This window comes from Protopterus annectens, chromosome 5.part0 (genome assembly GCF_019279795.1).
Source record: "Protopterus annectens isolate FY-2018-M chromosome 5.part0, PAN1.0, whole genome shotgun sequence".
Taxonomy (NCBI): domain Eukaryota; kingdom Metazoa; phylum Chordata; order Ceratodontiformes; family Protopteridae; genus Protopterus; species Protopterus annectens.
The window spans coordinates 1,774,963,853-1,774,985,236 of NC_056735.1; the positions used below are offsets into that span (position 1 = coordinate 1,774,963,853).

Genomic DNA, 21,384 nt, shown 5'->3' on the forward strand with positions numbered 1-21,384 from the left:
ATGCCAAAACCAGGGTCAGTTTTTAAATACTACTCTAATTTACTTACAACATTAATAGAACAACAGGTTTTGCAAAAACTTTTATTTTCTGAACAATAATAAGAAGAATGAAATCCTGAAATTATTGACTAACTGCAATCCTCAGTGAGTTACCAAAAAAAAAAAAAAAAAATTTATAAGGAACAGGACAAATATCTGATTCAAAATCAGGAATGTTCTGCAAAATTATGGACAGCTGAAATGTATGATGGGAACATCTGCAGCACATGAAAGACAAGGAGTAAGTATAGCACAGTGTTAGGGCCTAAAGAACAGGCAGATCCAATTTCCTTAGTCAGGGTTATTAACTCCAATCAGGATTCCCCAGAGCTTTACACTATGTTGTATGACCCTCTACTAATAAGCTACATGGGGATCAAGAAATGACGTGGGAGGAGGAGACCTAAACATGGGTATTAGTGCCTGGTTGAGCAGAGCAGGTAGAAAAAATAAGGCAGATGCAGAAAGCCATTTTTATGTAATAGTTGCCCTTATCTTAACGTACATCTCAGTGGTCTAAAATAGAAAATAATAGAACATACCTTCATACCTGGAGGGTTGTCCCTGCAAAATAAAATATATTTCTTTTTGAGGAACCTGTAATTGTGCAGAGTAGCCTGATAAATAATTTATAATTATAGACCATAGGCATTGTCACTGTTAGGTCATCCTTACTGCTCAGCGTTTTACTCCCTGAAAGTGTTTTTTTTTTTTTACTTAAAGACCAGCAGGTCAGGTGAGTCATAGTAAAGCATATTAGGGACTCAAGACTGATAGGAGAACATTCTGAAGCAGCAATCACACTACTATGTAAAATCAGGTAGTAAACATTTTAAGACTAAAGAATTTAAAATTAATTAGTCAACGTACTTGAATACCATTCCCATTCTCACTCTTTCACTGTGAGAAGCAATCATTTGAGAGGCTAGGCCTAGGCAAACAAGGATGCTGAGTTATGAGCACAGACACAAAAGACAGATACAGAATCAGGGTAGCAGGACTGAAATGGGATAACTAATTCATGACTTTGGGAGGGTCATTAAATCTAAAGACATGTTGCTCTAAACTACAAAATTCTGCTTATTTTTCTCTGTCTGCCTCTTAAGGTATGATAACCACTTGGCTAAATAGCTTCCCGCATATATTTTCTGCAGAAATGACATGCCAAAATGTCCAGTAGGTTCCACAGAGATTTTGTATGCTACTTATCAATGAAATAGTGGTTTGACTGCTTTTTCAGAAGGTTTAATTTCTATAGATTTGTGCTTCTGCATGTCAATGCTTTGTTTCAAGATATATATGTATATATATATATATATATATATATATATATATATATATATGAAGAGTCCTATAGTCTGTGGAACCATTTCTAGTTCTTGCAAAGTTCAGATTCATACTCCTTCTATTCAAAGAACCTTAGGCTCATATAGCCCTTATCAATGCAGAAGTAAATAAATGTCCTGGCTAAAACCATTGTAATCTACCTTATTTAGGTTATACCTCAATTAATTTCCCTCCACCCAAGTTGGATTTATGAAAGGCTGAGGCAGCCAAGATCTACTCTGTCTGTGTCCATACCTCTCAACCTTTTAGAGCAATAAATCTGGACAAAGTCATGAATAAAATTGGAACAAAGGCCCCAAAATAGGGACAATTTTAAATATTTCTCTTACAAACTTAGAAAGTTGATAGAATAACAGGTGTTGCATTAGCATGACTTTTTGAAGGGTATGAAGTCTGAAACTCAAATATCGTTATTTTCTAACTTCACTCATTAATGATGTAGCACTAATTTTACATAAAATGACAATTTTATGAAAAATGGATAAAAAATAAAATACAGAAACCTGTATGGTTGAAAGGTATGCTGATACAATTTAGACTCAATGTCAGTACTTCATAGACTAAAGCTCTTGGTAGGGTGCTAGCAGATAGACTTTGCTAAGTCATTTGACTTAAGACCTAATTGAAAGAGGTATTAAGGCTCTACTTCTTAAAATAGAATTACAGGAGCTGGGTTAGGATGCTCTACAAAAACTATTCAGTCAGTAGTTATGTCAACAATACATTCTGTAACTTACTGAATTTTTTAAAAGGCACTAAGTAAAACTGTTCTTTCCACTTAAAGTTTTCACCTTCTAAAGAAAAAATCTCTCAGTCATGTTCTTAATTCTCCCAAGACCCTGGCATTTTGTCTTCACACACACTGCCCAAGGTCTTGTTCTGTGAAAATGATTCAGTTTAATAAAACTCTTCTAGCTATATACTTAATGCTTCAGAAATTCATTGTTTTAGTTGCAATCACCCCTGTAAGTGAACTGTTGCCCTTTCCTGTATTCACTGACAAAATTTACAAAGCATTTACAATAAGTAAGTATCACAGATAATAATACATGGTACTTCCAGCTGCGTGTAAAATGGCCACCTTTGTGAGAAAATAGGAATGAATGTGTGAAGAATTTATTATTAGTTGCTCTTGCCCTCAGACAGTCTAAGGACACGTTAGAAGCCTTTGAGATTCATAAGCAATATAGATCAAGGTATTATCAGATTAGCTATACAGCAGAGAATTGGCTTAAGTACCTAGTAAATGTCCTGGCTGTTATGCAATTATGATTCCAGTCATGCCTAGAGATATCCATAGTCTGGCTAATGGCAACCCAGTACAGTGCCACTTGGAAACTCTGATGTGAATATGCCTATGAATAGGCTCTTGATACCAAAAACTTTAGCTGACCAGTCAGAAAAGATTTTGTAAGCCAAATGGAGATGAGAGAAAGAAAGAGAGAGAGAGATGAATCGTCACTTTTGGGTACTATAAACAAGGCTGCCAAACAAAACCTTGAGAAAAACATTTGACATATGAATATTGCTTTTTTACATACTATAAAACTTTAGGTAAATGTTGATAGTCCCTTGTAAAATTCTTAGCGAGGGATCTGGATTGTTAAAACTCTTGGTGGAGATAATGGAAATTAAAAGCAAGCCATATATAGATCTATTTCTATATCTATATCTAATATAAATATTTAGATAAAGATATACTGTAAGCATAAAAGATTATAGGACACATAATTGTATACTCATAGGGTCATATGATCATAGGAGGCTGTAATGATAGGAGGTATTGCCAGCAGAGCTAGCTGGAATTTTGTAGATAATTATGTGATTTGTGAATACCAAACTGATTTATACAAGATGTTAGTGTTACAAATGTATTAGAATTGTATGCCATGCATATATCAAACTGATTTGTACAGATGTTTGTGATGTTTGTGTTGAAAAGGTATTTGTAAAATGCTTGTGTTTGAAATGTATCCACAATGTACACTGCTGGAGAGAACAGAAATATTCATGCACTATTGTAACTGTTTAAATGTATATGTTTTAACAGAGGAAACTGGAAGGTTAACCTCAGTCCAGCAAACTTTAAAATATATCTGAAATTAAATCACTTTATGGGCTAGGCCATAAAGATGCTATCTCACAGGTTTCAATGCAGCCAGAGATGCAAAGTCTGTACTAGGAAGCTTTCTGCATCGTCTTTAGGGTGAACTAATTACTACTCTGGAAGCATGGAGGTACGGAATTGTTTTATGACTTCCAACACCTGCTACAGATCTAAGCAAAAGCCCACTTGTGAGTATTTTTACAGGTAAGTGCTAAATCCTGCCAGCTTCCAGCAATGCAGATTTGCATGGGAATTAAAAGTCAGATGACCAGAAGTGATGTCATTCTGCAAGCTATTCCAGAAGTAATATTTCAGATATTATTTTGAGAAGTCTCTTAGTGAGACTGAGCATTCTGTATTCTGTCTTGGGCCTGACAACAAGAAGGACCATTCACCACATCATCTGCCTTGCTCTATTAAGCAAGTAGGGAATAGTAGCACTCTTAGATTCAGTTAGGAATACATTGAAGCTTAGTTTAGATATTGATTTTTCTTTATTTGTCTGAGCCTGTCCTTCAATGTTATTTTAAATATTTCCTGTGACTTCAACTCTGATGTCACTATGAATATACACTTAGTATTTTCTTGTTCTTTTACTATTTATTATTAAATATATTTAAACTTTTCATTGTGGCTGATCTTTGTAGAAATATTTAAGTTTTGAGAGTATTTGCATTTTTATTTGGTACCACTGTGTGAGCCTCTCCTTATAGTCTTGCTTATGTTCAGACTACCATTTGTATTAATAATAATTTCACTCAGTTTATTGGGTACCCTTGGAAGAGCCGTAAGAGTTTCTGGTGGCAGTCATAACTACTTTACAGTCTGGTCAGAAGGGTGCATAGCTAGTAAATCTATGCCAGCTTTTCCCAGGTGTGTGTGTGTATATGTATGTGTGTGTGTGTGTGTGTGTGTGTGTGTGTGTGTGTGTGTGTGTGTGTGTGTGTGTGTGTGTGTGTGTGTGTGTATGTGTGTGTGTGTGTGTGTGTAAATCAAACCTCCTACAGTGTGTGTGTCAGCTACTTGAGCAAGGACACAAAACACTGGTTGAACAGAGAGGGTGCTAGAGGCCTTGGTTTGGACACTAAGCTGAGATCTCAACTCTATAGCTGTGCCAGTGGGGAGTCTTATTGGGGATCTGAAGAAAGAGGGAGAAACCAGATCTGGACTATGTTCCACATGTGCTATTAAGGGAAACTGTGTTTGATTGTGCTTGATGCAGAGAGCTGCATCTGGAGATACTGTGTGTGTGTACCTGTTATCCTCTCAGTGAACGTCCCCTACTGGTGCCAGTGGTGAGGATTGAGACTCCTTGATTACTGGTTCAGAGGTGGATGGTCATCACATATTGGTTGGCAGTATTAGGACCACCACATCACACATTGGTAACAGTGGTGAAGATATTGAACTTTTGTACCAGTAAGCAGTTGTCACTAAAGAAGTTTGTACTCTCAAGCAGCCACACAGTGAACATTCAGTGTTTCATATCACAATAGTTTTATTTATTTACTTTTGTTAGCTTTGTTAGTCAGGGAGAGCAGGCAAGGATGTCAGCAAAGGATTATGGCAAGCTGACAAGGAGCCAATTGACTGAGATGTGCCAAGCCAAAGGACTGGGGAATGCCAGACTGACTAAAGGGGAAATGATTGCAGCCTTAATCAGAGCTGCATCACAGACCAGCAACCAGGAAGGCAATCAGACTGGTATTGGGATGGTACAGCTCTCAGAAACAGCACAGTCCAACTTTTCTTCAGAGGACTTAAAAATCCATCTACAGTTAAAGAGACTTGAACTGGAGGCCAAATGTTTGGAATTAGAATCAGCAGAGAGACTGCGGCATTTGGAGGTCAAAGCAGAATCAGCAAAGAGACTGTGGTGTTTGCAGCTGAAGAAAATGAGAGGCTGAGGCAACATGAGATGGGGATGGTGATTCTTTGCCAGGGTCATGAAGGTAATGGAGAAGGAAATAATGGAACCCCAGAAGCAATAAAGGTCAGTAAATGTATTCCACAATTTACAGAGGGTGATAATTTTGATAGTTTTATTCATATGTTTGAAAGGCTATGAAACAGTATAATGTTGACCAAAGGCTCTGGGTACAGTTCCTGACCCTGTTAGTCTATGGTAAAGCTGTAACTGCTGTTTCTAAATTGTCTGATATTGATTGTTTAGAGTATAACAAAATAAAGACATGTTTATTAGAGTGTTTTAAGTTAGCACCTGAAGCTTATAGAAAAAAAATTTGTGAGCATGGAAGCAAGGCAGATGAAAGTGTGTGTGATTATATTGCTGAACTAAGCATTTATTTTCATACGTGTTTGAGTGGGTTTCAGGTCACCACTTTTCAAGGGCTGGCAGACCTTTTGGTGAGGGAACAAGCCCTTAGCACTTTGTCTGAGAACATGAGAATCTGGTTGGGAGATAGGGAATGCAACACGTCAGCTGGGGAAAAAAGGGGATCTCTACTTAGCAAGAAGGGCATCACTGCACAGGAAAGGGATACCCAGTGCTGCACATGGATATAAGGGAACCCATGATGAGCAACCTCATCCACCCCAAGAGAGTCCACCACCAGCAACAATGGAAGCCACTAAATCAGGTACAGGGCCAGGATCAGTGGTTAGATGTTTTAAATGTAACCTGTAGGGCCATGTATCAGATGTCAATGGGGGCAAGGTGGGGAACAAAAGTAGGGGAGCCAGCAAGTAGGAATAACAGAATAAGAGTGGCAAGTTGTCTGGCAACAATGAGGGTAACAAACTACAAAAAGAGGTTATATCCCATCTTAGTAGATGGGAAACAGGCCACTGCTGAGAGAGACACAGCCTCTGACCTAACCATTGTGAAGCCTGCAATGGTTAAAGAGGAGGACTACTTGCTTGGGCAGTCTACTCCAGTCAGAGCTTTAGGAGAGACCCCAATTCAAATATCTTTGGCTAGGGTTCACCTTGACTGGAAAGGTGGAAAAGGAAGCAAGCAAGTAGATGTGTTTGAGGATATCCCTGCAGATGTACTGATAGGGAATACTTTTGATAATGCAGTACCTTGTGTGCATGCAGTTACATGCAGTCAGGCTTAGAGACAGGCATGCAGGGCTGGTAGACTGAGAGACCACACACTTTAAGCCAGAACTGGTGAGGTGGCTACTTCAGGGAGGGAGCTACCTTGTAGCAGTGACAGTGAAGTTGAGCCACAGCTGCTGGTGAGTACTGATGTTCCCTTGGAAAGAGTGACTGCAATGGCAAAGATGAGTAGTAGTATCCGGACTGACAGTGAGGCACCACTGTCAGAGGATACAAGACTTCCTTTGGAAGGGGAGCTGGGAAGGGTTACAAATAGAGAGTTCAGACAGGCTCACCATCTTACATTCCAAGGCTTGAGAGAGGTATGTAGGGAGATGCCTGAGTCTCAAGGAAAATGGGATTCTGTATACTGGAACAAAGGGTTACTGTATAGAGAATGGACTCCTGAGGGAGGGCTAGAGGGTGAGATAATACAGCAGTTGGTAGTGCCCAGAGCCTACCATCTGGCACTTATAGCCATAGACCATGACATTCCCTTTGCAGGTCATATGGGCATAAAACATTCCAAGAGACATATTATGCAGAACTTTTATTGGCCTGGGATTGCAAGGGATGTAACACAGTACTGCAGGACTTGTGATCAGTGCCAAAAGTAGACAAGGCAGGAGACAAGGTCAAAGCTCCTTTGATGTCTTTGCCTGTGATTGAGGAGCCATTTCAGAGGGTAGCTATGGATATTGTGGGGCCACTGAGTACCCCCAAGTTCCACAGGGAAGAAATATATCCTACTGGCAGTATATTATGCTACCACATACCTTGAAGTGGTGGATGTTTCCTCCATCAAGGCAGAGAAGGTGGCAAATGCTTTACTAGAGATTTTCAGCAGTGTAGGTTTCCCAAGAGAAACACTGATTGACAGAGGTGCCAATTTCATGTTAGACCTGCTGGCTTGTCTATGGAAGCAGTATGGGATGAAACACCTAAAGACCATCCCCTACCATCCCCAGACTAATTGTGTTGTGGAGAGGTTAAACTCTACACTAAAGACCATTCTATAGGCATTTGCAGACCAGTTTAAGAGTGAGTGGGACAAATATTTGTCCCATCTACTGTTTGCATACAGAGAGGTACCACAGGAATCCACAGATTTTTCACCCTTTGATTTGCTGTATGGACATCAGGTGAGGGGACCTCTAGATTTGAGTCATGATGATTGGGGGTGAGTGTGAATCCTATAAGGAGTCTGTTGTGGCATAAGTCCTAAACTTCAGGACAAGGCTCAGGGAACTCATGGGCTTGGTCCAGGAGAACCTGGCAGAAGCCCAGCAGCAGAAAAATGCCTGGTATTACAAGAATGCTTGAGCCAGAGAGTATGTTGTGGGGCAGCATATTATGGTCCTCATTCCTGTCAGACATAGTAAGCTTCAGTCAGCTTGGGAGGGACCCTTCAAAGTGGTAAGGAAGATCAGTGATGTTAACTACATGGTGGAACTGCTAGGCAGGAGGCAGGAGGCAGGGGCACAAATTGTATCATGTTAACACCATGAAACCTTACCATGATAGGGAAGCCCTGGTGCTATGTACTTTCAGTAGAAGGCAGAAAGAGTCTGAAGGGGATCTATGGCTACAGGAAGCCAGCCAGCAAAATCCCAAGTTAGTATGATGGATTCTAGGGTTGCAGGCATATGATGTGACAATGCAGCACTGTACTGGGGTCAGCAATGCCAAGACAGCTGGGATCTCAAGACAGGGTGTTGGTAATATATTCCTAAATAGGCTCATTCCTCTCAAGTAACATATCTCAAGGAGCAAAAACTACCTTGTGTCTTCGAAGGGGGGGGGGGGGAGGCATCATGATAGGAGGTACTGCCAGCACAGCTAGCTGGAATTTTGTAGATAATTATATGTTATTTGTGAATTTCAAACTGATTTATTCAAGATGCTTGTTTTACAAATGTATTAGAACTGTATGTCATGTATGTCATGTGTATATCAAACTGATTTGTACAGATGTCTGCATTGAAAAGGTTAGTTTTCTGTAGTTAATTAGTGGGTCATTACATTCAGCCTTGTTGCATACCTCTAAAAAGACTGGTATAGCTTGTTCTGGAGATCAGAAGGGCATATACTGCCTTGTATTAGAAGGATGTCATCTGCATACAATATGACTTCAAGGAGATCATTTGTAAGGTCATTAACAAATAACAAAAACAGAATGGGACCCAGGTTCAGAATGGGACCTAGGATTAAACCTTTTGACACTCTACCGTTAGGGTGCCAAGTGATAAGAGGTTGTTAGTGTGACTTGGAATGTTTTATTCTCTGGGAAACTTGGGAACCCTCAGTAGTGCTCTTGCCAAAATTAAATTTGTTCTGCTTCATAAGAATAATAATGTGGTTAACAATTTTGAATGGTCTGGTCATATCTACAAATATCACAGCAGTGAGCAGGCCATCATTAATCTTACAAAAAATGGAGTCAGATGCAGTGAGTCAGGCAGTGATGACGCTGAAGGCATTTCTAAAATCATGTTGCTTGTCTGAAAGTTATTAACATGTTTCATTACTTGAATGTACAAGACTTTTTGATATATTTTTACAAGTGGGCAAAGACTGGAGACAGGTCTGCAGTCCTTGATAGTTTTCAGGAGAGTGTATTTTAGGCAAGTGAATTATGATGGGATGTCCTAAGGCTGGAGACACTATTCCTGCTGTAAGGAAGAGATTACATATGCAGGTTAAGGGCTGGCAATTTTATCTATGGCTTTTTTTCAGGAAGATGTGATGTAATTGGATGACTTTAGAGGAGAATTTTTAAAGATTTTCAAGAGTGTGATAGTTTATTTTCCTCATATCTCTCTTACATGGAATGTTGATATATATTTGACTAATGGTTATAGTGCTGGTTTTGAGAAGTTTAGAGAAATGTGATGAAATGGGGTAAAAGTTGAAAAGAATTAGTGATTTCTTACTTACTGCCAGTGACAAAGTTTTTGTTTTCTTTTGGTAGAAGAGGATGTTTTTTATATTTTAAAGTTGTGGGAGAGTTTTTAGGTTTTGAGATTTCTCCTGTTAATTCTTTTATTTGCTTCCAAAATAGGTTTCGATTACTGGCAGCACCAGCTTGCTTATTTCCTAAGTGCATAGATTTAGCCAAATTAGTTGCTATTCTACTTTGCTTTTTTAGTGTTTTATTGGTTTGGTGGATGTTAGAATTATTTGGGTTTTGTTTCCAGGCTTATCATGCCTTATTCCTCTGCTTCATGATGGTTTTATATCACTAGCGAGCCAATAGTATTTTGGCCCCTCAGTCTCCTCTGTGAAGAGAGGAAGAGTAAGCCTGGAGGTGAGAGTATTGGTAAAGTAAGCCAGTACATTTTTAGGATGTTTATGAGATGTAAAACAGACCAATCAGTGCTTTGCAAAACTCAGTCTAGGATAGGGAGCTTATGGCCTGGGAATGGTTGACCTATTACAATTTGCGGGAGGATTTTGTCTTTTTAAAAGACCAATAGGAAAAAACAAGGAAGTGGTCAGATATTTAGGAAGAGTAGAGATGCTGGAGCTGTGTTATCCAATAACTGTCTTAACGAGATCTGTTGAAGTATAGGTTTCTGACAGGTAGGTGTTCTGGTGGTTTACTATTGAATTAATGAAACTGCATCAGTCAGCTGGTCACATTGTCAACCTAAAATGCTGAATCCGTGCCATTCAAAAGGCAACCAAGTCGAAACTGAATACATTGACACCTGTAGTTTGATGTATTCAACATAGCAGGAGGTGACATCAGTCACCCATGCTATGCAGCTTAATGTACTGTGACATTTCACAGTCAATGGTACATGTGTTTTACTATTTTGCAGGGGAGCAAGCCCCCCTCCACCCCTATGTGGGGGACTGTGCCCCCCATTCCCCCCTGCAAATTATATATACCAAATCTGAGATCGCACTACAGTGAGGAAATGGGTTAATTCCCTGTTCCTCACTGAACCGCAATCTCCGTTCACAATGCCAAACTCAGATAATCAACCTATACTACCCATTTTCTGTAGCATAATCGATTGTTTTCTGGTTCAGCATTCTGCTCTTTGGAAAAATGCCTTTTGACCACATGCCGGTCAAGCACAGGCACTTCACCAATTCAATAGTAATCTGTTCTGGTTTATCAGGATACTTTACAATTTGTTCCAGGTTATTTAGTGATAGAAGTTTTATGAGCGGGGTAGATGCTGCACCTGATGCTTTTACATTGGAGTCACCTAATATAATAGGATTGTTAGGGAGGCCCTTTGGCTTGACATTATGTAAGTTATATTTTATGTATTTTACAGAGGAGGGCAGGGGAATGTATATTGCAAACACAGGCATGTATGATTTCCTATGGTGAGATTAGCTCTTATAGTTATGAGCTCTGTCATGAAAGTTTTGAGAAATGGAGAAATTAAGAATATCTAACGAAGAGTTATTTATTTATTTATTAATTTTTTTTTTATAAGAAGTATGACACCCAACCCCACCCCATCCACCCCTGATTTAGTACCCGGCCTACTGTTGGAGGGATATAATAGATAGACAGCATGAATGGAGAAAGGTAGATTCCCCCCTTTAAGCCATGTTTCAATGAGTATAAGAATTAGTGAGTTTTCAATGGAACTCCACACTTCCAACTTGGCTCATTTGTCATTAATGCTGCCAGTATTAATGTATGAGATTTCTGAGCCTTTTTTGTTTGTAATGTTGGTATCATCAGTAAGGATATTTGATGTAGTGGTCACAATAGTAGTAATAGAACTACAAGCTGCAGCATTTGTAGAAGGGTTGCAGTCTACAATGTGTGGATTTGTTAGGAAAAAAATCGGTCAGAGTATGAATGTATGTCAGAAAAACAGAAACCAGCCCTCTGGCTATAACAATGAAAAAAATACACAGCAGCCACCAGCGATTGAAACAAATAGCTTTAAGTAACAACCATGTAGTGCCTCGGCATTTCGCCTTCAAGGATATAAAATTGAATGAATTCAAACAATTTATACCACTTGAATCCCACCATTAATTGAATCACATTACATTTTTAAAGTGCACTTGCCCATTTATACACATCCATTCTACTACATTAATTAAATACTATCTGTACTTCCACATATCTATATTAAACTTGTTATGCAGTTAAATGCACATTTTGTTTAATTACGTATTACATAAGTTGCATATAAATAATTTATAAAAAAAAAAATCGAACAAAAAAAGAACTCAAATGAAAGGGCAGAAAGGCCATTCCAGATTCAAAAAGACTTAACCAACGACAGTGGAGTTGAATTTCTAAACCGAGTAGACTGTTGTAGTTCTAATATACGAACATTGGCTCATACCTTAGTTATGAAAGACATTTTATGTATACAGAACTCTAAGTTGTCAATAAGTAGAAATAATGATTTGGAAATTGTTAATTTATATGATTTGGTTTTATCAATAGCAGGTGAGAGTTTGTTAAGTCGGGGTACTAAATTTGTCCTCATTAAGATTCCAACATTAGCGGAGGCTCCTTTAGAAGTGAAACAATTTTTCAGGAAATTGCATTGCATTGTATTGTATATTTTAACAAAAGAACGGCCTCTGTTAATGCTTCCGATATACACACAAATGATGATGAAGATGATGATATGCTGTTAAATCTTTATATATATCAATATGATTCACTTTTTAGTGATGAAGAATTAAATAGGAATGATGTGAATGTTATCAGTTTCAACACTGGATATACCAAATTTGTTATTCCATTTTTACCTGCTGTCAGCAGCTTTGCACCACCCAAAAGCTCTACTGCAGTATGTATGTTTGAGCAGTTATTGTGCAAAAAGGTGGAATTAGAACATACAACATTTCTGAAGTCATGTAAACATTACAATTTGGAAAATCAGAATGGGAGGAATTGAAGAAGTTAAGAGCTGTTTTGAAAGAATATGTGTTCAAGCAGGCCAAAAAGGCAATTGGGTCATTATGTCTAAGGTCCAATATAACAAGATGGTACATGAGCTATTATTGATTGAGGAAAATTATGTCAGTGTAACTGAAAATCCAGTAATTCAGTTCAATGCTGAACTTCTTGAAATATTGGAGAGAGGTGAAAGATTGGGGTTTTTGTCAACTGAAGATCTTAAAAAAATATTTATAGTGTAACCTTGTGACCCAGTCTTTTACACTATTCCTAAGTTACATAAAGACCTAGTCAACCCACAGGATAGATCAATAGTTTCTGGTAACAATTCATTTTTGTACAACATGGGGGTCTTTTTAGACTCCATATTTAAAGAATTATTGGAAAGAGATCCAGCCCATATTAAAAATACCCAATGCCTGTGTAAAAATTTTAGAACAGTAAAATGGGTGGAATATTTTTATTGGGTTGCAGCAGATGTGAGCTATTTGTATACCAACATACAAAAGATGGTGGAGTGTTGAGGCTATTTGGGATGTTATGGGAGAAGGGCCCCATACTGCTTCTGTAGTAAGGCTGCTTTTTGTTTAACTCACAGTTATTTGAAGTTTAATAATATAATCTTCCTTCAAAGAAAAGGTACTGCTATGGGTGCTCCCTATGCACCAAGGTATGCAATAATTTATATGGGTTTTTTTTAGAAGAAATTCATTCATGCCACTGAATTTTATAGGGAGCATGTGGTATTATATAAAATATTTATTCACAATTTGTTTTTTATTTGTAGGGGTCATCCTTTGGAATTTAGAAATTTTATAGCAGATTTGAATAGGAATGTTCATGGCTTGAAATTTTCTATGACAGAGGGGAATTCTACTTTGCAATTTTTGGATGTAGAATTTTATATTGACAGTGTATTAAATGTTCAATATAGACCTTTTAGGAAACCTACTGCAGTTAATAATGTTCTGCATGCCAAGAGTATGCATGCCCCATCTTATAGATTCACTATCCTTAGGGGAATTCCAACTTATTGGGCGCACATAGGATGGAATTTTTATTAGATGTTAAGAAGAAATTGGTTAAAAGAGGCTATATAGAAGGAATTTTGGATAGAGCTTTGAGATGTACAATTGGAAGGGGTGAAGTTACACATGGGATCTATAATAAAAAAAAGAACCATTTGTTATATTCTGGTAAATATTTGTATTTTGTGTCTAGATTTTCCCCATTTTCTCAAATCATGAGGAGAATAATTATGGAATCTTGGCATATTGTTTGTTTGAATGATATGGTGGGGGATTTTTTTTCTCCTGGGATTGTAAGGTTTTCATACAAAATGTATTTAAATTTAAGAGTTATTGAACACACCATTATATAATGCACCTCAAAATATGGTAGGATCTTTTGTTTGTGGTCATTGCAAGGCATGTAGTAAAAAGAGGAATATCTCTGGTAGTAACATTAATGGGTGAAAATTTGTTTCTAAAGGAAAAGTTATGTGCAATTCGTGCGGGGTGAGATATATTGTGGGGTGTGGATGCAATGAGGTTAAGTGGTGTATAGGTCAAACCAAAAGGGTGGTCAAAGTTCAAATTTTGGAACATCTAGATGATATTTGCAACACAAATTTAAGGAGCCCTGTAGGTGAACATTTTAACAATGAGTATGAGGGGAATGATTCTTTCTTTTTTAGTATATTAGCTTCACCTAGGTCATATTGGGGGGTGATTTGAGCCACAAGTTAAATATACTGGAAAGTAAAATGATATTGAATTGTGGAACACTTTACCCTAAGGGTCTTAATTTAGAGGTCAACATAGGTTAATATTATATTTAATATAAACAAATATATTTATTTATTTATTTAAATAAATTATTTATATGCAACTTATGTAATAAGTAATTAAACAAAATGTGCATTTTAACTACATGACAAGTTTAATATATATATATATATATATATATAGTTCCTCTTCACAAGATCGAGTTACTGAAAACTTGAAATTCATAAGCTTGAGCCCAGAATCTCGAGTTTTCAGTAACTTAAAATTGTGAAGGGAAGAGAATGGGGGGGACAAGTTTTCTTACATGTTTGCAGGGGGCCGAGTCCCCCTGCACTCTCCCTGCTTAAATATATCAGCTCCGTGACCACACTATAGTGGAGGAAAGGAAATTCTCCCATTGTGTGCTTCTGCATACAGTGCGGAACGGGAGATTTCCCTCATCCCCGTTGTAGTGCGATCTCGGAGTTGGTATATTTAAGAAGTGGGGGGGTCTGGGGAAAACCTTAGAAAAATGTTTTGCAGTTGTTTTTGTTCTCCTGTAGAATTTCAAGTTACTGAAAACTCAAGATTCTATCTTCGAGCTTATTAATTTTGAGTTTTCAGTAATTCGGTCTTCTGAAGGGGAACTATATATATATATATATATATATATATATATATATATATATATATATATATATATGTGTGTGTGTGTGTGTGTGTGTGTGTGTTTGTGGAAGTATAGATTGTATTTAATGTAGTAGAATGGATGTGTATTAATGGGCAAGTGCATTTTAAAAATGTAATGTGATTCAATTAATGGTGGAGTTCACCTGGTATAAATTGTTTGAATGCGTGCAATTTTGTATCCTTGAAGGTGAAATGCTGAGGTACCACATGTTTGTTACTTAAAGCTGTTTGGTTCAATCACTGGTGGCTGCTGTGTGTTTTTTTTTCAAATGAATGTATGTCACCTGATTTAAGATGTTTGCGTCTTGGATAATAACGACTGTCTTAGAGAGTAGAGTGAGAAATGCCAGTGCTTTCTAAATTGTTTGATGGGGTTTAAGGATTTAAGCAAACAACTTTGTGTCAACTACTGATTTCTAGAAAAAGAGGTAAAAATCACCTTGTAGTACTGAAACATGGTATTTGGATGGGACTGTTATATGAGTCCATTAGGTGGCTGGAACCATTTTGGAGCAGATTTGGTGCAAGTTGCCTGTAATGCAGAGATAGAAAAAAAATGTAGAGAGCTTTTGGATATAGTGAAATAATAAAGGATAGATCAGATTATCTGCTACTTGGGGTGAAAGTACAAACGTTAACAGCAAAAAGTCAACCTGAAGCTGTTCAGGATATTACTTCTGTGTAGTCTAATACAAGAAGATAGATGTCCAGTATTTCAGCTGCTTATGTTTAATGTTATACTAGCACCTCCAGAAAACTCAACTTTCATGCAGTCCAAATCTTCTAAACATCCAAAGCCTGCTATTTAGTTAGACCTTCTTTTTACCTCTTTTTACAACTACTACTATAATATACTTCTTATATTTGACCTGCACTATATGTACTGAGAACATTGAAAAAACGTAAAGCTCAATCATTTTCAGTCTTTTATGCAACTCTGTTATATATCACTAAAACACAGGGGTAGTGATCAACGAATGTAAGTCAGGAACAAGATTATACTTACGGGGTTGTCTGAATTGCTGTACACAATACACTATTGCCCCTATAATCAAGATTAGCACCAAAATTCCAGTAATGGATCCAGTGACAGCAATTATTATAACAGAGGATCTGTCGGATGGCGCTACAAAAAAAATAGAGAGAGAAAGAAAAACATTACTGGTTTAGCATGTCATCATACATATGTTGTAAATGTAGAAATTAAGATGCTCTTTTGAATATGTCTTTCTTGAGCAAAACCTAGTGTTGAAAAATGCACTGCTCACAGGGATTAATACAGAAATAAATGGCTTACTTGATTTTTATGAAGATATGAAGTCCCAAATCTCAACCATCAAATAACCATGTTAGGTAGTTCAGTAAATTGAACTTTCTCACATTCATTTTTGAATTTACATTGTTTGTATTGAGTTAATGGTGAACATCTGTAATGATAGTGATGTCTATGACAGTGTTTACAAGATCTCACTGTAAAACCTCAGGAAATGACGTCATAAGATACCGAAGCCACAAAGATGCAAAGTGCCCTCTCCCCATAGAATGGACATGCCCAAAAATCTCCTGTTAAATTTTATAATCATCTTGAGGCTGTCACATAAGCAGAAATGGGAATTTCTTGGGTACTGCCAAAACTCAACCACTTTCATTTTTTCAATGTGTCATAAAACTGTACTAGAAAATAAACATTTTAGAAACCTGGATAGAAAATCAACATTTTAGAAACCTGGATCTCCAATTTGAATCTTATTTGTTGTGAAAATGTGTACATCTCATTTAAAAATTACTTCAGTAAAGAAATTTCTGCTGAACATATTATTTATTTATTCAACTTGATATGATTTCAATTTTATTAATTAATGTATTTATTTATCAGGGTAGGACTCATTTAACTAAGTTAGCAAAATAAAGTGAGCATTACAATCAGTCTGCCACCTATGATGAAAAACTGTAATCATAAACTTAAAGCATGCCTCGGATCTGGAAATAACTGTAATCATAAACTTAAAACATGCCTCGGATCTGGAAATAACTGTAATCATAAACTTAAAGCATGCCTCGGATCTGGAAATTCCAGCAAATACTGTATGTTAAAGGAGAATACTACTTAGTAGTGGATATTCAGTCAGTAGCAGAATGTTAGTACATCCTGCAATTACTAATAAGTGATTATGTGCAGAATGTAGTCTGAGTCAAAAATATTGGTCAGCTTAAATATGGAAAATATATGCCACATTAATATGTGACTCTGGAATTCTATAACATCTGCTACAGTGTTCTGGTGAAATAGGAATGTTGAAAAATGGGAAACAACTATACTGCATTCACCACGATTGTGATTCTGGAATTTCTGAAATAGAACAAAATAATCAGAGGCGGTATTTTTAATGTTCAAAATGGAAAGCTCAGCAACCTGTCAGACAAACATTTAAATGGCCTTTATAAAAACAGTCTGGCAAATAACTATCCTTAGGATGATTTTGGTTCTCATTCATTGAGAAGGAGGTATCTACTCAAGTGGGTCTCCTTTACATTTAAAAATGAGCAAGGAAAACTAATCAGTCCTATTGCTCCTTAGCAGTACATCAGAACTGTTCTACACACAGGTTAATATACATAATAAAATACCATGACTAGAATGAATGCAACTGAAGAAAAAACACTCAGGAACACAGAATCAATTTTGTTTGTAAGCGCTTTCGTTTACTCAGCATAAGCAAACTTCATCAGACAATGTATTAACAATAGCAACTCCTTTTATAGGACTCTTAATTAACATCACCATAAAATTTAAACGGGCAGAACATTTAAAACAAAACATAGAAAAATGTATATACATATATATATATATATATATATATATATATATATATATATATATATATATGTATATATATGTAAATATAAATATCCGTAATGAGTGTAAGGACCTGTATATATGTGTAAAACATCACTTAAGAACATTTTCCAAAAAAATTTATAGAAATTTAAATGTACACTAAAAATATTATTTATGTACAATATGTTGAATATACTTATATAGAACAACAATAAATGGCATTATCTCATCAGTGCCTTCATTTTTAGAATGCTACCAATAGAGATAGAATCATTTAAACCAGGACAAGCCATGGCATTCAATTTTAGCTGCCACATTAATTCTTTTTCATCCAATTTGAGTGAAAATGGTCCATCCCTAACATTTTCATATACTGTATCAATAACAGTGAACTCAAACCGATGATTGGGATGAATGTTAATGTGTTTAGCTAAAGCATTATTTAAATTGGACTTCTCAATCGCATACAGATGTTCATAAATTCTATTCCTAAGGAGTCTCTCAGTTTTACCTACATAAAAAGCATTACATAAGGTGCAGGTACTGAGGTATATAACCCCTTTGGAATTACAGTTGAATTTACCCTTTATATTGTATTCAGTTCCTAGGATGGGGAAAGATTTTCCTATTTTTATATATTTGCACCACTTACAGGATTCACACTTAAACATACCATTATAAGGTGAATATGATTTCACAGCTTGGTTCTCCAAGAGGCATTTTATATTCCTACCTCTCCTAAAAGTCACCTTAGGATAATCTCCAATATATTTTTGAATGGTGTGATCCTCCATTAGGAAGCACCAATTCTTGTATAAGATAGTTATAACTATAGAAGCGTCCAAAGAAAATGTCGTAATAAAATTCAATTTCTCATCATTTGTTTGTAAAGAATAATTATTATTATTATTTACAATAGCTCCAACTGTAGAAAGGGTATTCATTTCAACAGAATTACATGGTTCACGAGTTCTAAAATCTGTGTTAGAATTGTCTATTTCTAAATCAAGAACCAATGATTCACTCAATCTTATTTTATTCAAAAGTGGGGTAAACCAACCATTCCTTCTTTTCCAGTAAACTTCCTCTATTAGATCATCCAACCATATACTAGGATACCCATGTTTCATAAACATTTCCCTTAGGATGTCACATTCCTCTAAAAAATCAGATTCTAGGGAAGCCATTCTTGCCGCCCGAACTAGTTGCCTCTTAACAACTGCCCTTTTCTGGGACTTAGGGTGGCAGCTAGTAAAATGAAGGAAAGCGTTAGAATACGTGGGTTTCCTATAGATTCGTGAAATAAACCTTTGATTAGGGATATCCTTAATTAGACTAACATCGAAATAAGATATTCTTTCAGTTTGATATTCCCAGGTAAATTTCAAAAATTCAGTATATTTCATTATGTCCTGGATGAACAACTCAGCCGAAAGTTGGTCTCCTTTCCAAAGAATAAAAATATCATCCAAGAAACGGGTGTATCAAACTGCTTTTTGTTGGAAATCAGCATTTTTGAATAAGAAGTGTTTCTCCCAAAATGCCATAACCGTGTTGGCAAAGGTGCCCCCACATGGGGAACCCATGGCTACACCCGTTTTTTTGAGATAAAATTCTTGGTCAAACATGAAGTTATTTTTAAGCATCAATTCTAATAAATATAGGATCAAATCAATATTGCCACCATCAACCCGTTTCTCCAACAAAAAATCTCTCACCTATTCACACCCAATATCATGGGGTATAACGGTATATAAATCACGTACATCTATCGTGAGGAAATTATATTCCTCAGAAAAGGTGAGATTATTGATGTTTTCCAAAAAGGCCCATGAATCTCTACATATCTGTGATTCATCACTAATGGCCATTTTCAATTTGCTGTCTACAAATTTAGCACAACCATAGGTTATGGACTGCCTACCGTCGGTTATGGATTATGTTGACGGTAGGCAGTCCATAACCTATGGTTGTGCTAAATTTGTAGACAGCAAATTGAAAATGGCCATTAGTGATCTATATACCGTTATACCCCATGATATTGGGTGTGAGTGGGGAGAGATTTTTTGTTGAAGAAACGGGTTGATCGTGGCAATATTGATTTGATCCTATATTTATTAGAATTGGTGTTTAAAAATAACTTCTTCATGTTTGACCAAGAATTTTATCTCAAAAAAATGGGTGTAGCCATGGGTTCCCCATGTGGGGGCACCTTTGCCAACACGGTTATGGCGTTTTGGGAGAAACACTTCTTATTCAAAAATGCTAATTTCCAACAAAAAGCAGTTTGGTACACCCATTTTTTGGATGATATTTTTATTCTTTGGAAAGGAGACCAACTTTCGGCTGAGTTGTTCATCCAGGACATAATGAAATATACTGAATTTTTGAAATTTACATGGGAATTTCAAACTGAAAGAATATCTTATTTAGATGTTAGTCTAATTAAGGATATCCCTAATCAAAGGTTTATTTCACGAATCTATAGGAAACCCACGTATTCTAACGCTTTCCTTCATTTTACTAGCTGCCACTCTAAGTCCCAGAAAAGGGCAGTTGTTAAGGGGCAACTAGTTTGGGTGGTAAGAATGGTTTCCCTAGAATCTGATTTTTTAGAGGAATGCGACATCCTAAGAGAAATGTTTATAAAACGTGGGTATCCTAGTATATGGTTGGATGATCTAATAGAGGAAGTTTACTGGAAAAGACGGAATGGTTGGTTTACCCCACTTTTGAATGAAATAAGATTGAGTGAATCATTGGTTCTTGATTTAGAACTAGATAATTCTAACATAGATTTTAGAACTCATGAACCATGTAATTCTATTGAAATGAATACCCTTTCTAGAGTTGGAGATATTGAAATTATAATAATAATTATTCTTTACAAACAAATGATGAGAAATTGAATTTTATTACATTTTCTTTGGATGCTCCTATAGTTAGAACTATCTTATACAAGAATTGGTGCTTCCTAATGGATGATCACACCATTCAAAAATGTATTGGAGATTGTCCTAAGGTGACTTTAAGGAGAGGTAGGAATATAAAATGCCTCTTGGAGAACCAAGCTGTGAAATCATATTCACCTTATAATGGTATGTTTAAGTGTGAATCCTGTAAGTGGTGCAAATATATAAAAATAGGAAAATCTTTCCGCATCCTAGGAACTGAGTACAATATAAAGGGTAAATTCAACTGTAATTCCAAAGGGGTTATATACCTCAGTACCTGCACCTTATGTAATGCTTTTTATGTAGGTAAAACTGAGAGACTCCTTAGGAATAGAATTTATGAACATCTGCATGCGATTGAGAAGTCCAATTCAAATAAAGCTTTAGCTAAACACATTAACATTCATCCCGATCATCAGTTTGACTTCACTGTTATTGATTGAGTATATGAAAATGTTAGGGGTGGACCATTTTCACTCAAATTGGATGAAAAAGAATTAATGTGGCAGCTAAAATTGAATGCCATGGCTTGTCCTGGCTTAAATGATTCTATCTCTATTGGTAGCATTCTAAAAATGAAGGCACTGTTGAGATAATGCCATTTATTGTTGTTCTATATAAGTATATTCAATATATTGTACATAAATAATATTTTTAGTGTACATTTAAATATCTATAATTTT

At 36.4% G+C, this 21,384-nt stretch overlaps 1 protein-coding gene across 1 annotated transcript in view; it reads right to left on the reverse strand.

Annotated features, from left to right (window-relative positions):
• IGSF5 (immunoglobulin superfamily member 5) overlaps positions 1-21,384 on the reverse strand; it is a 678,183-nt gene that overhangs the window by 338,848 nt on the left and 317,951 nt on the right. The window contains exon 5 of the mRNA XM_044071572.1: positions 15,915-16,034. Within this exon, the coding sequence (XP_043927507.1) occupies positions 15,915-16,034 (120 nt within the window). The remainder of the gene's footprint in view (positions 1-15,914; positions 16,035-21,384) is intronic.